Raw genomic sequence first — 16,362 nt, 5'->3', positions numbered from 1 at the left:
CTCAGCAGTTCCTTGAGCAGACACAAGTTTGCTCTCCTGAAGCTCAGGGTCCTGACTCTGCTTCTTGCCAGGCGTGCATTTGTCCAGGTCACAAACTCCACCAAGGCACAGGCACTGCAGGCCACCTCCTATCTCAACCGCTCTGAGGCCTTCTTCTGCATTGATGAGCACCAAGTCAATTCAGGCTTCAGCTCGGGTTGGTCCATCTGTTAACTGGACCAGGAAGTTGTCCTCGACCGATTCCAGGAAAGAGAAAATTAAGCCCAGCTGATGACACCCTTCTTTCACAACCTCCAAGGAAATGTCTGAGGCTGGATAAGACCGTCAGGCTGATCCGAAAGAGAAAACTGAGCCACTTTACGCACACACATGAAAAAAAACTGAAATGATGCAGGTATTACAGCTTTACAAATGAATCATAGAATGGCCTGGGTTGAAAAGGCCCACAGTGCTCATCCAGTTCCAACCTCCTGCCACCTCCTGTCACCAATCAGCAGACCAGGCTGCCCAGAGCCACATCCAGCCTGACCTTGAATGCCTGCAGGGATGGGGCATCCACAGCCTCCTTGGGCAACCTGTGCCAGTGCCTCACCACCCTCTGAGTGAAAAACTTCCTCTTCATATCCAACCTAAACCTCCCGTTGCAGTTTAAAATCATTCCCTCTTTTCCTACCACTATCAATCCACATAGACACTCATTCCTCCTCCTGTTTATATGCTCCCTTCATTACATCTATTGGGATTTTCTTTACCGTCTGTGGCTCAAAGCACTGCAAACTAACTGAACCTATTCTAAGGAGTTCTACATAACATTCAGCATCCATGTGCTTCAACCTACAACAGCTTTGCAAACATACATGCAAGATCAGAGATACCATCTATTATCATCTTGGCTTTACTGAGAGATTCAAGTAGAAAGTATCCACTAATAACTGATGTTATCTTCCCTAATGTCTTCATGGAAGATTGCCCCAATCTCAGGGAGCACCACGTTTTCTTTGTTTTTTTCGAGCACAGCTCTCCCTCTTTCTGGAGGCCTTTGTTAACAATTATTGTTCACCATACAACAGTTGCAGGATATGATGGAATGGGGGGGACTGCAGCCTCATTACCACATACCATATAGCAAATGACCGCAAAAATCAAAGGTCTTACCACAGCTCTTAAAGAAAAAGCAGCCTGAACTGAGACCAGAGGCATTCCCCTGGTCCTTGAATGCTTGCTTTTGGAAGCCTACTTACACATTGAAAAGAGTTTTTGTTATTTACCAATTGTCTCTACAGCATACAATCATGTAGCTGGAAAGTAAAGAGAGAATACTGAAGTCTTCAACAATCACACTGAATGTCTTGATTTGACCTCAATATCTTATGCAAAAATTATTATCTAGCCACTTGCCAGACTTACCACTGAGTTTTTCAGTTACGGTGCTTTTTTTTTGTTTGTTTAGGAGGACACGAGGATAACCAGGAACTACCTGCTGCCCAGTCAAAAGCAACAGTGCAGTGAGTAATCAAAGCCGGCATGCCAAGTGCTAGCTGCTCACCACTGCAGCTACAGCCTTTGGGAGGCTGTGGTTTTTCGTACAGCTTTTACACACCTCCCACCTATTAAACTTCTTGCTACACATTGTTTAGAAAACTTATATTTTAATATAAAAAACATTAAAATAGTAACAATAACAAACATTACTTGTTAGCTACTCCTTCCTTTGCAATACTTAGGGATAGAAACAGGAAGTAACACAAATCAGGATAAGGGTGAAGGGCACTTCTCGACACCACACGGACAGCAGCACCGGACAGGCTGCCAAAAAGACAGATGTTCTTTGCTTTTCTAATGAACAAAAATAAAATAAAATCTGTCTTCTATTAAACGAACTCCAACAATCCCTCTTTTCAGTTCTGACAAAGGCCCACCAGGGACAATCCATCTTTGTCCTCCTGAGCTCCAGGCACACATACAAGCTCGCTCGCTCACTCAAGAAGGCCAGACTGCCAGTTTCCCTTACCCAGGTTTTCCTCCCTGCTCTCGTTCTCTGCTCTTAAAAAGAAAACAAAACCCAAACTACCATCTTTCTTCAATACACCTCTGGAAGCCTGCAATCAAACTATACTAGCACTTCTGTTTCTTTCAAAAGCTGGTTCTGTCATAACACCATACTGAGAACAACGCGGGTGAGCCTCCTGCTGTGGATGAACAACCTCCATTCCTGATTGGATTTTTGTAGTGAAACCTTCTTTCCATGGTCTAATGTAATACAACATTCACTTTGTTTATAGCACAAAAGCAATGAATTGAAAGCATCTGCAAGTCAGCCACTGCTTTTCCTCAGCAATTTCTTGTTTCCCTGCTGATTGTCTGTTCCCACCTAATGTTGAGCCAACATTCAATAAACTCAAATTCCTATCTTCCAACGTTGCACATATACTTTATATGGGTACTGTTGTTTGCAGCATATGGCAGACTGTGTGTTGTTCCAAAAGGACAAAGCTCTTTGTTAGCTACAAACTAGCTTGCATTTTAAAAATTTAAATGGAACTACAAAAAAAAAAAAAAAAAAAAAAAAAGGCAATTTGCTATGAATTTCAGCATTAGGAAAGGCAGATATTCTATTTTCCAAAATAAAAGAGCACGTGATGATATCCCACATTAATGACTACAAAATGCTTCTTTTACAAAGCAAGAAAGAAATTACAAGAACACCATGTGCAGTTTGTCACTGTAAGACTTGTCAAGGACACCAGAAAGTGGCTTGCACCTAACTGATTTTATTTTAAAAATCTATTAAAATCTATCCGTCTCCATGGCAACTCAAAGCATGCGTTCCTTCCATACAATGCGATAAGACTTTCTGTGAGTTCTGTTTTATACTCAGCCTTTTGTTATTTATTAAACAGCCAAACATTACTGTATCTATATGTGAATCCATATGTGGACATAAATGAAAAGCGAAACATGCTGAATATACTGCTGCTCGTTGTACTGTCCCTTAAATCAAGCTTCCCATAAATTATGTGACCTTCAGAGGTGAGTGGATTTTAACCCAACTATTGCAGTTTTTCAAATATTAATGATGTAAGACATGTTTACAAACTAATCTTATTTTCCTCAAATTTTATGACTATTTCAATCCTTCAGAGCTCTTCCACAAATCACTATAAGGAACCGACAGAATTAATTTTCTTAAAAGTAGAGAATAGAAAGAATAATTACAAGAATCCTTTATAAACTCAAAATACAAAGCACTTCAATGGAACTTCAGCAAGCTGGTGCTAAAGAATAGATGTATTGAAATTGACTGCATTTTATGGCAGTGACCCAATAAATGGTAAATGCAGATTCTACCTGAGGCCCGAGTTCCACCAAAGACAAAATGCAGAATTAATGACATTTACTGAAGATCTTCAAAAAATTATACATAATAAAGTAAACGCAATTCTCAGTTGAACAAAGTGTGAGAAGGACTCCACCCAACTTTCCAAAACCAACGTCTTTAGCAGTGCAAACCTCTACAATTTAAGGTACAAAAATGTCTGAGGTACTGAGCAGAGTGACATAAAACACACTATGACACTTCATCTCCAGCTTCCCCTTCCATGACCAAACATACCAAATTATAAAGATATCCACCTTAGGCACACAGCACTGAAGTGCTCATCATGCTCCAAATCATTCTGCACATCTTTCACACCCAATCAGGAAAATGTTTAAGTATTTTCCAGTAATCAAACAGCAAATAAGCTAAAAGCTAATTGCTAAACAATTAGACATTTTCTCAGCACACTCTGAGAAACTGACAAAGTAGGTGCCAAAGTGGAAATAATTATTCTTTGCTTCTTTCATGTTCAGCGCAGCACTTGTAAGACTGTATAGGTGCCACTTGCACTCATGGCCAAGTTACTGGGCACTCCATGAAGATCCACCCTTCACTGTAACCATGAAAAACACAAAACACTTCCATAATGCCATTGAATAACAGAACACAGGACTAGGGATGACTTCCAGTTTTCTGTTAGCATCAACCTGGGCCAAGCAACTTTCCAGGACTCTTTCAAGCATTCTTTTCACAACAGTTGAAGAACCATGTAAAGGAGCTTCCTGTCTGCAGGTAAACTCGAAACTGGCTCAGAAAGAGGAAAGGTGACCAGATATTGTACCTTTCCAGGAGTCTAACTGCAAAGAACCGTGTGTGAAATATCATCAGCACTGTATTTCCACCCTGCACCTTCACAGGAGATGTTTTGAAGTAGTAGTCAGGCACTGCATGGTTTGTGGTCGTTTTTTCTTTTCTGTTTTTTTGTGATGCTGTGTTTTTTGTTTTATTTTTTAAACATCACTTCCATGGTTTCACCAGTTTTGAAGTAAATGCCACCTCACTAATTAAAAATGTCTCAAAACACTCCAATACAAGGTTAAGAACTACACCAGTGATTCAGTAAAAGACATTTGTTTTAAAATGCCAGTTCTGAACTAACGCCACTCTGCAGTAGCCAGGGAAGCCTTACAATAAACACCCAGACCAGCTCCAACTGCACCACGTCCTTTTGCCCACTTTTACACTAAACAGGAGCTTCAGAAGATTTAAAAGGATTCAAACTCAGCTGGCAAAGAATTCCACCTATTCCCAGTGGATTAGATCGCATTCCACACTCTTCCCTCTGCTCTTTCTGCAGAGAAGTAGCAAACTACATTTATTGATCTGACCAAATTCTAAATTGGGCAGTTACGTTTGGTCTCTCCGCAGTAATCTGCTATTTCAACAGAAATCATCCCCCCATCACATCTTAAAACTCTGAGGAATTTTTTTACTGCTAAAATAGCTGCTGTGCTCCACCTGTGAGTTACAGTGATCTCTTAAGCTGACTTAAGAACTCACAAGAGTCTTGTTTGACCTAATTAACTAAAGCTGACGAAGAACTTACAGATCCTTTATTTAGAAGTAGTATAAAATAACAGATCTGACCAACATCTACAGGGTAAGAGAAAGCTATCCACCTTCTTGGTATTATTTTTCTCTCTATGCAAGTCATATACTGGTCTGGGCAACTGCCTGACAGCTACACGCATGCACATCACCACAACAAACACAACTGTGCATCTCTATCCAGCTCTGCACCTTCAAAAGTCTCCCCTGAAGACTTCGTTTTGTTTCCTTTTTCTGCCCTGTTCCATCTCTTTGGAGCACTCACAAGAATAAGCTCAGCTTCCCAACGCAGTACAAATAATAACTCTATTTTTACTTTCTCTCCCAGTACATTACAAAGTGCAATATCAGAGAAGGGAATCTCTGGCAACTTCTTATGTGCTTTTGTAATACTAAAAAGGGACAAACAGAACCTTCTTTTAAATTTCTTAGGCTTCCCAGAGAAGGAAGAAGTTATGTTGTCCAAATTAATCTCCAAGAACTCAGAGTTTATGAGCCAGGCTAAAGAATAACGCCAGATAAAAGCAGTGTGATATGCAGTGACAATATACACATATGCTCACATGCACATTTGGGCATCTGTTATCAGAAACTCTACCCATGTTATAAGCCACACAGTAAACAAAGTTTACATAGCATGCAGTTAAAACATTTCGTTCTTGTTAACTCCTCCCCAGAAACTTCACATAACAGCAGTGGAAGTAGAAAACTTCAATGTCAGTATGTGACACAGAACGGTGACCTTCAGGACAGAAAGAAGTTACCAACACCTACTGATCCCATGCTCATCTGCAAACCCCGCAGACACGCACGTCAGAAGGAAAACTTTCTTTTCCAGTACCAGGACACGACATCTGCACTCAGACTACTTATTCAAACAGAATTTTTTTTTTGTTTTGTTTTTTTTTGTTTAATCTCAAAACTAAACAAGCATTTACTTTTAGAAATATTAAATATTTACTATCTATTACAGATTATCCCAAGTACTGTTAGATGAGCATACAGTTTTTTAACCAGATTACCACTACTGTTACAAAAAACATTCAGTATAAATTACTAAAGACCTTGAAAAAATTTTCTCCTGGCTTTTATAGCATATAAATATCTCTATACCTTTCCAGATGGAGAGAAATCTCCTGTATTTTCAGAAATCATATTGCTTTTTTAGCACTTATAGACAGATGCTCTGAGTAATTGGATTATGATACCACAAAGCACAGAGAACGCCACCATACACTGTCTTGCTTCAAATTCTTTCTAAGCACAACCTTCCCTTAAGAACTCATTGCACATAAATGCCTTTTTCTCTACAGTCTCAGCTTCTAGTTCTAGTAACACGATTATTCAGCTTTCACATTGACAGCAGAAACTGTAAGACTATCACAACACTGTGTGGTACTCAGGCCCATCTTTCCAATACATATTTTATAGTCTGCAAACCAGAAGTACTGCACAGCTCCTAACTGAAAGCTATTTGAGCTTTCCCAGAATTTCTTCCTGGTAAGAGCATGGACTCTGTGGTCAGAGAGATGTGAGGAAGGCTTTATGAGACTTGATTTTCTACAATGGTTTCTCAAACCTGAGCTTTACTTTACTTTCCCCTTCGTTAGCTTTCTCCTCTTCCCCCAGCTTCTTTCAGCTCAGCTCTTTTGTCTTGGAACCGCAGAGCACCTCTTTTCAGGCAGTTGCTCCAGGCTTCCTAGACACTGCAATTCCCAAGTCTGTTATTTGAGAGGCAGGCAGAAACCTTACAACGCACCCCAACTGCAAGACCAAAGAAGGTTTTTGGAATTTTGTACTGAAATAAACTCGTCCTCCAAACCATAATCCAAGCATGAAGCCTGCCAAAACACAAGATGAACAGCTCAGCCCATCCAGAGCTACGAAGAGATGCTCTGCATGTTGTTTGGCAGCTGTCTATTACATAGCAGTACTGCACTGCAGAGGTGCCCACTGCTGCCATTTATAGGTACTGACCTACTGAAAACATCTGCGCTAACAACCAGCATTTTAACTTTCTCTACACCTTAGAACTTTTCTACTAAGCTGACAAGGCACAGCAGCATGATGAATAACACTAATTAGATTTCTTAAATGATTCATATTTCAACGCGGGTTTAATAAAAATTTCTGCTGATGCTGACCCAACACTAAACAAGTATTTCTCTTTAGTCTCTTTAACACACTTCACCATGTGACCTTACTGTTCAATTCCTAACCAAACAGCACACCCGCACTGCCACATCCATTTGTGCATCCTCTACAACTCCTCAGCCTTCAGGACAGTTTCTGAATAGGACACATTTCGGTCACCCCCCTAACAACAGCAGAGACTGTTCCTTCTTGTCAGGAAAGCTACACTGCCACATCAGCAGTGCTGAACATAAGAAAACATTACTTCTTACTGTGAAGGTGGTCAAACACCGACGGCAATGCCCAGAGAAGTGCTAGAGTCTCTGTCACAAAGAGGATCAAAACCTGACAGGACCCCATTGTGGGCAACCTGCTCTGCCTGACCCTATGCGAGCAGCCAGTGGGACGGCATGAGGAGGTCCCTTCTAACCTAAATGATTTTGTCAATCATTTCTATACTATTTTTTGTAGTACTCCAGAGGGAAAAAGCAAAATATTTTTCCCCCCACTCTGAAGCTTTGCCAACTTCTTTTTTGAAGCTGATGCCTGCTTCCCAAATTACATGAAACCAGTAAATCTTTTCCCCTGTTATTTAAGAATACAATAACATTGTGTGTAATGAGCTAGAATAGAAAGCAGTCCCAGAAATAGAAACATTAAAGTTTATAGCTAGAGCTTTCTTACTCCCTCTCCTCAAAACGTAGCTATAACAATCAAAAAGAAACAGATTAGTAGAATGGAAGTTCAACTCATTTCTAAGTAAAATAATTCTCCTTTCACAGCTGCAATACTATTGCCATACTACTGTTGCCTTCTTCATAAGACACTGGGGAGAGAGAAAAATCTACCTTATAGAAACATACAGCAACAGAATATCTGGAATGGAAAAAACAAGGAGTGCTAGATGATGTAACAACAGCAGTACTAAGAAGATTGTATATTGCATGTGCCATCAGAGAAGAATTGGAAGCAACACAAGGAAAGTTGATTTCATAATAGACTTGATTGCTTTTTGAAGGGAGAAAGGAACGAGGCTCATTGTGCTACACTGGACCCATCTTTTCTGCCTATATTTCCCAAGTATCTCACTAACAGCACTTCAGGCTTAACTTAAGCAAGGTTTACATAGAGGTATTTCTCTAAAGAAAAGAATTTCATACATCAACTACCTACAGTTCTTGGTCCTAACTCAATAGTTACAGCTTATAATTATTAAGAAAAAAAACTGTAAATAAATAAAACGGAAAAAAATATTTTCAAGTATGCAGGTTTCTTATTTGCCGTTCTATAGGATTTGGCCATTAAAAAAAATATAGTAGGATTATAATGAAAGCAGAGCTAGGTGACATTGTCTGTCAGCAACTGAAAATTATGAGTGTTTATTTCACTTTTAATATTGGAACGAACAACAATACGGAAAGGCTTCTGTTTGAGTTCTTCGTCTATTAAACCCCAGACACCAAAACAAATACAATCTGTGCTGAATAATTCTTTGAGGGGACCTGCAGAGGTCTTCCATTTTGGTGTTACTAAACGCATTTCTTATCTTAAGAACATTTCTTAAGAATTTCTTATCAATTTAAACAAGGAAGGTTTGGGATTTGAAGGCAAAATTTCAAAACTGCCGAAGTTTCCAATGTGAATCTCACATTACCAGGGCTTCTACAGTTAGCCACTCCCCCCACCAGACAAAAAGGAAATCTAAAAATTTGTATTTCATGTTTTTTTCCTAATGGGCTGGGAAGCATGCAACATAGCTCTCATTCGAGGTATTTGAAAAATGCTATGCAATGAGAAGAGTTCTTACCACATACAGCTGTTTCCAGAGCACAGCCCATTCCTGTAGTGTTGCTGTGACCTCAGTCACAACAGAATCTTCAAGTGGCACAACTGTTTCATATTGCCTAGACAAGAAGAGGACAAAAATTAGGAGAGGTACTCTGGAAAAGGTATAAGGAAATAAGTACCAGCACAGTCATTTGTAGAACACTCTCAACCTAAAGAAAAATGAGCTCTCAACCTAAAGAAAAACGTTTTAAGAGTAACATCTTGCCTGTTGTAACACTCAAGCAACTCCTGTCTCCTATCAATTGTTCCTCCATGACATTCCCAAAAGTTTGCTTTCATGAAGCATTTTCTACTTATGTGTTCAATATTCAAATCATTCTAATTGAGGTCAGTGAAAACACTTCTCGTTATTATAGCATGTTAAATTACTCTGTCTGTAAGTGGGGCCCTTCCACTTGTGTTCTGTCTAATCCAGTCCGACTTTTTCCTCCCTCTAATGACACCCTGCCAGTACATCAAACACCCAGAAGATCTACCATTTACGGCCTTCCCCAGCCAGAAGGCTTCTTCACTACTGGATTTCAGGGGAACCCAACCAGGCCATCATCTAACCAAAATAACAGAACTCATCCCTTCACAGCCAAGGTCTTCTTTACCAATCAGAGGAGAAGCACTGCACTCCCTTCTTTCATTACACTAAGATCTACAAATGTGATAATTAACATAAATATTATTATACAATATGCTATCTGAGCCAGGAGTACCTGACTTGCCCTTCATGTTGAGTGATATTACAGACAGTTAGTGGTAAGCAGGATGAAGTTAACGGCCCACACTGTGCCAGGGTAGGTTTAGATTGGATGTTAGGAATAACATCTGCACAGGGAAGGTGGTCAAGCACTAGAATGGGCTGACAAGGGCAGTAGTGCATTCCTCATGCCTGAAGGTATTTAAGAGATGTGTGGACATGGTGCTAAGGGATAAGGTTTAGTGCCAAGATTTGGTAGTTCAGGTTGGTGGCTAGATTCAGTGACCTAAAAGGTCTTTTCTAAATTAAGTTAATCCATGATTCTACGATTTTTAGTCACCGTACATTACTGGGTATCTCTGGAGTAGAGAACTAAGTTCCAATACTTCATTTCCAAGCTACTAAAAACACATTCACATTAATGACATAAGTAAATCTTGTATTATTTCAAAATATATATATTTGATATCTTAGAAACCTGCTGAGGCCACATTAGGTATGCATTCAACCCATTAAAGCTGGGACTGGAAAGCCCCAGGACAGCAAGACAGATTTTCCTATAATTATGCCAATGACTTCACCCTTCCCATTCAAAACCTAACACCTAGCATCTGAGATTGTGCCCTACTCCACAGCTGCACTTCTTCATATGTGGACAAAGTGAAAGACTAGGAAATCTCTATTCATGTTTTAACACATCTCTACAGAATATGCTTGTGATCGGAAGCACAACACTTAAGAATAGTATGCTTTATTATATATATAATAGTATTTATTATATATATATTTTTAATTTATTATATATAGTATGCTTTATTATTATACGAATGTTCATACTAGTTCTTGGAATGTAGTCTTAAATACAGGGCAGAATTGTATTCATTTCTTTTTACCAATGCATGACTAACGACTACGATCTCTGAGTCAGAATCAGATTATTTTCCAACTATGTTCTGCTGTATTGTAAACCAATCTTCAGATACTTAGTTTTAAAAAATAAAATTGTCCTATTGAGAATGCAAATATCCTGAGTTGGTAGCCCTTCACAAACTGTGAATTAACTTCAACCTACACTAGTAATTTGATAAATTGTGGGAAACTCTTCTTTCCCACAAGGAGAGTACACATCAGGAGCAGTCACTGCACACAAGCTATGTGTTTCACTACACTCCTAAGTTACGAAGCATCAGTACTACTGCTGCCCTTAAAAGGTTTACTCAGCCCATTTGAGAATTAACCACACAATGCAAGACCATCAGAAGTCACACCTTTTTCTGCAGGAACTTCACTAAATGCCATCTTTTAGTTTTATCTTCCCCGTTTCATCTTCCACTTGGGGCGACCATCTGAAATGCTGCACCTCTAATTCTCCTCACAACAGTCCTAATGTAGAAAATGTAGATAAGAGCAGCTCTGAGCATGCAGGAGCATCAGTTAACCTCACTGGAAACTGCGCTAAGAACTCTGCCATCACGTCATCAGCTCTGCTATTCACACTGACTAAACTAACCCTATGCCTAATCAGTCCTTCTGCTGCCCTGAAGGTAAAAGACAATTCAGCAGAGCACACCTGAGTCATTCTTTGGGCTGAGGTATGGGGGTTGGATGTTCTTGAAAAGTTCCAAAGTAACACAGTTACCTTGTCAGCTATATAAGGACAAAAATCTGTTCAGAAATGACATCAGCTGCCTACGTGCCAGCGCCTCCCCAACAAACAGAATGTAATATAGAATTCTGCCAGTGAGGAGCAACAAGAAATTAAAAATATAAATAGAATTCTTTACAATAGGCGCATATCAGGCAGCACCTCTGAAGTATTGATTTTATGAAGAGGGAGCAGGAGTAAATAACAGAACTGCTTCCTGCTGTGTTAAAAACAAGAAGAAAATCAAGGAATTTATAACACAGCTCTGCGGAATAATGTTTCAATTTCAGGACATTATAAACACAAACTACAGTGTACAAAAAGCACTATACATTTTAATAACAATTTCTTAGATTCCCTTCTAAAAGAGAAACTGCAGTTTCTTAAAAGAAGGAAAACCACTCACCCTCTGTTACTGACAACTGCCTTTTTCAAGTGAATATAGTTTGCAGGAAAAATCCCCTGCAAGAGAGAAAAGCCTGTAAGTTAGAAAGGCAACACTTGCAGTTTGCAGCATTAATACATTTGTACCATTATTTATATATGCATGCAATTGCCAGTATACACATTCACATTCTCCCCCATCACTGTGTCAAAAACACTGCCACAGACTCAAGTCAACATTCAAACTGGACAAGTAATTTTCATCCCACAAAGCTTCCAAAGTGTTCAGAAGCACTGTTCCACATGAAATGTCCTCTGGCATAAAAACAGTGGGTAAGCCAACTATGACCAAATGAGAAGTCTCATGCTAAGCCTACACGCTGTTGCCTTGGAATGGACAAGGAATGGACAAGGGATCAAAATAAGGGATCTACATTTAGCAAATTTTCTTCATGCTGCAAAAAGCATGCGAGCCCAGCAGCGTGCAAACAGGTAATGAGCAAGCAGGCATGAGGTGTGACAAGTAGAAAGAACTCTGAGGAATGAGCAGCTTGCAGTCAGCAGAAGGAATGAGGAAGAGCAGTAACAACCAGGGACACTGACTGCAGAGATGTAAGCTAGCCAGCACCAGTGCCTGTTGTGCAGCTCCCAGCATGACATCAGCCCCACTTCCAGGCCTTCCCTTCAGCATGCCACATTACCTTAAGAGAAAAGGGCCTACACTTAAAAAAAAAAAAAAAAAAAAAAAAAAAAGCAACAAAAGAAAACATCCACCATCCAATTTGTGTTTAGTCCTTATCCCAGTCTCCCACTGAGCAAACAAGTATTCCATTACCTGCATACCCCAGGCTATCCTCCTCCTAGCAAAGAACTGCCCAAACCCACCCAGCACAGCTCCAGGTGTTTGCCTTTTGCTGCTCCCATGACAGATGGGCTCTAACTCTGCCCGTGCTATCAAGTTTATCAAGCTCTCATGAGATGAAACAGAGAAAATGGATAATTTAAACCAAAATCGTCATTGTACTCCATCATCTCTGTAAAAAAAAGAAAAAAAGAAAAAAAAAAACAAAGCCCCAAATGCTCGGAGCAGCCTCAGCTGGTTTGTAAGGACATGCACCCCAGTGGGGAAACTACATCAGCACCATTAATCTGCAGGTGAAGAATAGCAGTCAGCCATTCACAATCATTTCCGTAATCAAATGTGAGCTTTACATTTTTAGAACAACACTGTGTAATAATCCAGGAAGACATTTTTTCAGCATGATGAGGGTTTTGAAAGGAATATTAAGAAAATTGTATTCAAAACGTTAAGGAAAAATCCTCCCTTTTGATAGGCGAGATGGACACTGCAGAATTAAAGCAAACAACAACAGCTTAATGAGAAAAAGCAGTAAATGCTTTCAGCCCTTCAAAAATCTGGGGGGAAAAAATGCTACTTCAGTTTCTTGTCCGGTTCCTTCCTATCCATGCTTTGTACTTCTGTGATCCTGTGCTGTTACCTAAGAAACCAAGGAAGGTTTGAAGGGCTCTCAGATCAAAACTGAGCAGATACTCAAGCAGAAGAGGTAGCAGTGCACACAAAACAAGCACATGGAGAGCACAACAAGCACAGTGTTCCATGGAGAGAACTTCAATCATGCAAACATTTCCAGTAACAAGAGGAAAAAAAGTAGTCTGAAACATGAGGAATCTGACGCTCTTTTCTTTTTAAATACAAGCTGTATTTATACCAGAAGCCAATGAAGGAGAAAACTATTTATGTGCCCTGACACATACATTTACATAAATACACATGCACTTATCAGGACAGCCAAAAAAGTTCAAGAAACAAAATGGGTATAACTGGAAAATAACCAAATGCAGTAGTTAAATGGTAAAAGTCTGAAACAAAGCACCCTTCTTCATCAGACACTTTTCCATAATTACCCTAAACTGACAACGCAAATAATTAAATGAGCTTCATTAAGCAGCATAAGATCAGCCTCCCTCTAGGAGGAGTCATGTGGAAATGATCCAACTGGATGAGACTTACAGATATTAGAAAGATTTAATGGTACATACTGGGAAGATTCCTGATTTTGGGGGGTAACAAATACTGTTCTCTACGTCTAGGAAATAAATCTAATCTCATCACATGGAGAAGTGAAAGGTAAGCACAACCTTGGGTAAGGTAACAGTTAATATGGTTGCAACAGCAAAGCAGAGACAATCTACCAGTAAATTGAAAGACTTACCTTCACATTGGGCTTCTTAATGGAAACACCTCTGTACCACCCTAAAACCAGAGAAAAACCTTACATTACATTCTGGCATTGTTTATGTTACAGAGAAGCAAGCTGACCAGAAACAACGCAATCACTGAGATCATCTCAAAAACCACCCTCAAACCACAGGTCAGACTTTAAGATGTTTTTCTGTTTGGCTCTGCAACGACGACAAGCAATTAGGGACGTGGAATGCTCCTATTTCTTCCATCAGGAATAAAAGTAGCTTATTATTACCTGGTCACTTCACTAACAATCATCAGCTACTCCTAAAGATGTGCTCAGTGCACAAACTGCCATTGTTTTCCCATGTACTGGCACAGGAGTCTCCTCCTAGTATTTACCTTCATGAAAAACTCAGGCTCCAAAAACCTGCTCTTTTACAGACAGGAAAAGCCATTACCGTACATTTCTAACATTGTTTAAACAAATATAAATCCTTCAGATGTGTCTGGTCTTATGCATGCCTGGAGAAAAGACTTCAGGATCTCATTTCACAAATCCAATTACTGTTCTTGCATCCCCCATCAGATAACAGCCCCAGACAGGACAATACATCAAGAGTAAGAGCCAAAGCTACCAGTCAAACAGAAGAATCCAATTACTCCTATTTTACACAGGTGGAATTAATGTCACTGCAGCACAAGGGTTCATCTGGAAAAAAAATTAAAAAGCTCTAAAAACACCATCCAGTTTAACCATGAAATCTGAGGACAGATGACATTAGCACGTAACACCTGAGTTAGAGATGTAGGTTTTCTACAGAGAAAGGCTGTGCTTCATGGACAGACACACTGTTTCCCCATCTTCTTTTCCAGCAGCTCAAAACAGATTCAAGCTGCCTGACTCAGTGGCCGGCCCAGGGAAAAGCAAGCAGGTCACTCCAACTGGTTTTGAATGAATGAAGCCCAGTACGGGGTGTGGGGCTTGGATGGAGGCAACACCGTTCACAGCAGCGTGCATGGTGCTACACTCTGGATTGGTGGCTAAAACCGTGCTGAGAATAGAGCAGCACTTGCACAGCATTGGTGCTTCCTTTCTTCCTCACTCTGTCACCTCAACAAAGTGTTGGTGCAGGAATTCCCCAGTTTCTTAACCAAACTGATTATAAACACCTCGAGCTGTTAGTTCTCAGTATGCACAAAGCTGAACTCAAGTGCTGCAAAGAAAACAGATTGGATCATATACCCACAGCGCTGTGCTCTGGACTAGCTGCTGTATCTTAAAGTCCTGTTCCATCTTTGCTTTTCTACAGACTCTGCTACACCAGGCCACATAGTGCTGGAGATAAAGGAAGCAGAGCACCCGAACTAAAGCTTACATGTAGCATTTTGAAGGAGAAATATCAAAGTCAGGGGAAAAAAATGGTGCTTTATGACCGATTTTCTCAATACAATGAAACGATGTGTGATAAAAAGAAAAGTGAAAAGTAGGCTGCTCTGCAGCTCTGCAGCTCTGCCCTCTGCATGTAGCAGAAACTCCCTCCAAGAGCTGCAGGAAGAACCACTTGTATGATAATAAAACGGGAAAAAAAATAACAGGAAAAGCACACCATGATGCCATTCCACCTGCACAATGAGACCATTATTGGGTTATAAAGTTTATTGCAAACCTCACTGCCTGCATGTACAGTCACAATGTAGGTGACCTGGAGGCAGTACTAAAAGCTAAAGAAGAATGCACTTGGTAGCACGTGCAAATCACTGCTCTTCCCTTTGCCTGCAGGGCTTTTCCAGCCACAAGAAGCATTATGCTCTGCTCAGCTCCTCCGAACCTGCAATTCAGCCAAACCTCTGAAGGAGGATAGAACAAGGACACGTCCATATAGAAATTCACAGCGCAGGAATTTCAGAAACCTGCATATTCATAGAAAAGGACTGAAAAGCAGTTTTCACAAAAATGTGTCTCACTCAGAAGTCACAGCAATAGTGCAGTTCTAATTCAAAGGACTCAGAATAGACTGAGCAGATGTGCTCAACTCAATGTTATCAGCTGAGAGATAAGAAGAGTTACCAATGGTTTTTGATCCTTCCTTGACAATGGATTGAACAAAACAATATTCCTTCTGATAGTCGCCTCACAACCCTTTCCAGATCTCCAGCTAAACAGCAAGAAGTCTGTTGAATGGAAAAAGCCGGTCCCTTTCCAGTACCCAAGAGCAGAAAAAGGATTCCAACATGATACACATCTGTTTTTCAGGGGGGAAAAAAAAAAAGCTCAAATAGTGAGGATGAGTAAAGTAGTACTGGCTTCAGAGCGTAAGAAAAACAAACTCCAGAGATAACTTCTTTCTTCAAACATCTTCCCTGCTTACAGCTCTATGGATACATGTCCAAGGCTGCCAGGAGAGGCTGAGAATGGGAGAGCTCAGGTTTGCAGGAGCATCTGTGCGCAACGGGAGCCCAGCTCCCTGCCCCAGGAAACAGATCACAACTGCTTTTGGGGCTAACTAGAGATGGAAGCACTGCCTGTT

General features: G+C 40.2%; 1 protein-coding gene across 1 annotated transcript in view; it reads right to left on the bottom strand.

Moving 5' to 3' along the window:
• DOCK3 (dedicator of cytokinesis 3) overlaps positions 1–16,362 on the bottom strand; it is a 184,769-nt gene that overhangs the window by 145,703 nt on the left and 22,704 nt on the right. The window contains exons 3-5 of the mRNA XM_042823318.1: positions 13,860–13,900; positions 11,648–11,703; positions 8,868–8,964 (exon numbers count right to left, since the gene is read on the bottom strand). Of these exons, the coding sequence (XP_042679252.1) occupies positions 8,868–8,964; positions 11,648–11,703; positions 13,860–13,900 (194 nt within the window). The remainder of the gene's footprint in view (positions 1–8,867; positions 8,965–11,647; positions 11,704–13,859; positions 13,901–16,362) is intronic.

This window comes from Centrocercus urophasianus, unplaced genomic scaffold, assembly GCF_019232065.1.
Source record: "Centrocercus urophasianus isolate 14NV4802_14NV808 unplaced genomic scaffold, USGS_Curo_1.0 seq_22, whole genome shotgun sequence".
NCBI lineage: Eukaryota > Metazoa > Chordata > Aves > Galliformes > Phasianidae > Centrocercus > Centrocercus urophasianus.
The sequence above is the reverse complement of the archived record's forward strand: the minus strand, read 5'-3'. Positions and strand labels throughout refer to the sequence as shown.